This window comes from Plasmodium gonderi (assembly GCF_002157705.1).
Source record: "Plasmodium gonderi DNA, contig: Pgo-contig_356, whole genome shotgun sequence".
Taxonomy (NCBI): Eukaryota; Apicomplexa; class Aconoidasida; order Haemosporida; family Plasmodiidae; genus Plasmodium; species Plasmodium gonderi.
Window position 1 is genome coordinate 9,447 of NW_021629257.1, and position 3,894 is coordinate 13,340.

Genomic DNA, 3,894 nt, shown 5'->3' on the forward strand with positions numbered 1-3,894 from the left:
GTCTAAATCTCCACGCATTCCAAAATTATTTCTAATATGCTACTATGTAATATTAACAAAAACAAAGAAATTTTGTAAATTTTATTATTGTCTATAGAAGCTGAATTATTGTGTATATGAAAGATGGAAAAAAAAATTATTATTTCTTCTGCAACTATGATAAGGATAATCATAAACAGTATTATTCTATGTAAGAGCTATTATTAAAAAAAATGATAGAACAATTTGCACAATATGAATATGTTTTAAAAAATTCATTTTCTACATTATAAACTTTTATGATAAAAATATAAAGCTTACATGCATATATATAAATTTTATTATAATATACTACAATATATCTTCGTTTATACATATTATTAAAAAAGCATATCTATCGTACTTCTTTTGTATTTATAAAGACTTATCACAATATGTATAATATTAATATGATTTAAACATAAAAGAAGATAATTTATACTTTTTTTTCTATGTTAATTTAGAATAAAAATACAACATGATACATCAATGGATTATTCTCGGTTTTATCTATACGTAAATATAAAAAAATTACTTTTCATTTAATAAAAATGAGTAAAAATGAAGCGTTTCACTTTGATGAATTTGTAGGACAGGTATGTTCTATGGTATTACAAATATGAAATTTTTTAGATTTTTATTTTTGTAAATTATTTTTTCTCATAATAGTAACAATTTTATTTTAGAAATAAATACATAACGAACTATAATGTTATTTTTATTCATAGAGCGCAACTCTCCAAAAAACAGAATTACATAAATTCTATTCATCATTAGATGGAGAAGAAGTGAAAAACGGAGCTACTTCTGAAATATGTGATGAACAGGGAAAAGAAAAGTTACGTGGTCTTTGTCACCGTATTGAGCGCATATTTAATCAATGGGATAAAATTTGTTCATTCTCAGAACAATACAAAGGAAAATGTTGTGATTATGTTAATTATTGGTTGTATGGTAAAATAGCCCAAGAGAGAATAACATTTCCTGATGTTGCTTGGATTTACAATAAAATAAGTGAAATTTTATATAAAAATCATTTAAAAAATGAGGATAATAAATATTTGTGTAAAGATGAAATTAAAATAGTCATTTCTAAGGATGAATTAAAAAATAAAAAACTATTATATGATTTTTTAGAATACTATGATCATATAAAAGCTTTATTATCAACTTATGCGGAAAATAAAAAGTCATATTGTACATATATATCGTATATTTTCAGTTTATATAAGAAATTAGAAGAAGATAGAAAACATGGATTATCACACAGATATAACAATGAATTAGAACTTTTTAGAAAAAAAATTAATGATGAAAGTTCATTAATATTATTAAAAGAAAAGTGCAATATTTATAGTTCTTATTCTGAAAAACCAAAAAGTGCAGACGCCTCAAGCTCATTACAGGGAAATAATGAAGAAAGTTACATAAGACGAGAAAAATCACCGGATTATGTAGAATACACTGATTATTTAAAAAGTGAATATGTTTGTTATTTTATCTATTTATATACTTTTTTATAATGCATTGATGTAGCATCTTATTTTCTTTTCATTATAATTAAATATTATTTTTAAAATTTATGATTTATATAATAATATATTTTTTTTCTTAGGAAAATGTTATCAATGATTTAACTCCTTCCGCAATATATAAGGAATTAAGCAATGATGTTAATGATGATGTTAGAAATGATGGTTCTAATCTGAATGACCAGAATTATATTTATACGTATTGTGATAGTTTAAGTGGTGATATTAAAACTATTTGTCAACAAATGGTACGGAATTTAAAAGGATTATCAGATATTAATAAATTAAAAGAAGAAAATCATAGGGACCGCTGTACATATTTAAATTTTTGGATATATGATAAATTAGGTAAATCATATAAAAATACGGATAAAAATATTTTAGACATATCAGAATTTTCTGATATTTTTGATGCAAATATTAAAGTTAACAATTACTTAATAAAAGAAGATTTTGATAAAAATTATTATTTAAATGTTCAGCAACGTCCTCCAAGACAAAATAAGACGCATGCAAGTGCTCAGACCTCAGACAATACTGCGAAAAGTGAAGTATTATCAGACAATAATGGAGCTCATACATTGCTAAAACCAAGAGAACCTATAAAATCAAAAATAAATGTAAAAACTATAGAACCAGGGAAAATCTCGAAACCTCTAAAATCGCATGAGCCTAAAGACGGTGATGTAGAACCAAATACAGGAATACTAAATTTTAACGAAAAAAAAACTCCAGAACCATTTAAGCTAATTAATTATGAAGCATTAACCAAGTATAATCCTTGTTTTTTCAATTATAATTGTAGATTCAATGAATGTAGAGAGATGAAACATATATACGAATATTTTAAAAATTATGATGAAATTAAAAATAAAATTATTTGTAATAATATGAATAATAATAAATACATGCCATATCTTAAATATATTAGTTTGTTGCATAAAAATCACAAAGACGAATGCTGTTCCTGGGGTGCAGAATTATGTCCCAGTTATTTTTTATATTGTGACGAATCATATGATCCACAAAAGCTTTTATCTGCGCTGGAATCCAGAAATGAAGAAAAGTGTAAGGAAATAATAGAATCAATTAAACATAATAGCTCTAAATATGTACAACATGTTAATCCTAATTCAGAAGAAAATATGTTTATTAAATATTTCACATGCTCAAAAGTTACTAATTCTAATTTTGAAAAGAGTGGCTTAAGGTGCCAGCAACGATGGCATATTCCACACATAAATAACCAACATCATTCCGGAAGATCTATATATAAAAAACAAAGCAATGAAAAGGGATTAGATGGTAAAAAGATAACAATTAATAGAAAATCAGTAAATGTAGTTCTATTAACTGATCCACATGCAAAAATAACCGGGCAAAACATTACAGACACATCAACAGTTAAAAATGGTTATACGCTGTTTCCAGAAGTACAGGGACTAGCTCGTCAAAGCTACATCAAAGAAGCAGAAATAGCCTGTACAAATGGAGCAACAAAGCCAGGAATGGAAGAGTATTGTAAAACATCGAGAGCATACAACAACCAAGTAAAATCAGAGAAATTTCAATCTAAAAATAATATGCAAGGAAATGGTGAGAAAAATTGGGGTGAGAACATTTTTCCTATTGATATTTCATCTGCAAATTCAATATTACAAAATCTTCCTTTTCGAATCGGGGTAGTAATCCTTATAGCACTCGGTACAATTTTCGTATTCTTCCTTTATTATAAAGTACAATAAAATTTATCTTTATATGTAAATATTTTATATCAATATTTTTAAGCAATTTCTCTTCATAATGAAAAATTAATGTAATTACAAATGCGTTTTCCTTATTCATTTGTATATTAGTTTACTCCATTTGGATCATGGTTACGTTATAGAATAAAAGGTGGAAGAAGAAAAAAAAAATATATTCATTATAGAAAACCTAACGAAGAATCATCTAATTCCTTTGAAGACTATATGCCTCAACATCCTCCAAAGAAAAGAATAAATATAGTTTACAAGAATTCGTAGAAACTTTGCTGTTACTTTTCTTGTATACTTTAGTATTCTTAATAGCGGTGTCATTAAGCGATTATTTTAAAAAAGTTTTATATGCATAAGTGAATTTAAGTAGATAAAAAAGTAGTTAAAAAAGAAGCTTTCGTTTATTAATATATAGTGTTAAGAGACATATACAAAATAGTCCCTCAAAAATTATGAACTACTGTGGAGTAATATGTGTCAGTGTAATATCTATATTTATATCTAAAATTTTTTCATTTTAGCTGATAAGAAAAATAGAAATATATATATAAGTATGCCTATTCACAAATGGACAGTTATAGTCACAA

At 25.2% G+C, this 3,894-nt stretch overlaps 1 protein-coding gene across 1 annotated transcript; it reads left to right on the top strand.

Annotated features, from left to right (window-relative positions):
* Positions 1-569: 569 nt before the first annotated feature.
* PGO_003040 (variable surface protein) lies at positions 570-3,574 on the top strand (the record flags this gene model as incomplete). The annotated part of the gene is made up of 4 exons (XM_028691238.1): positions 570-626; positions 747-1,505; positions 1,634-3,286; positions 3,407-3,574. The coding sequence occupies 4 exons, from the start codon at positions 570-572 to the stop codon at positions 3,572-3,574; spliced, it is 2,637 nt and encodes an 878-aa protein (XP_028547039.1).
* Between the last annotated feature and the right edge of the window lie 320 nt (positions 3,575-3,894).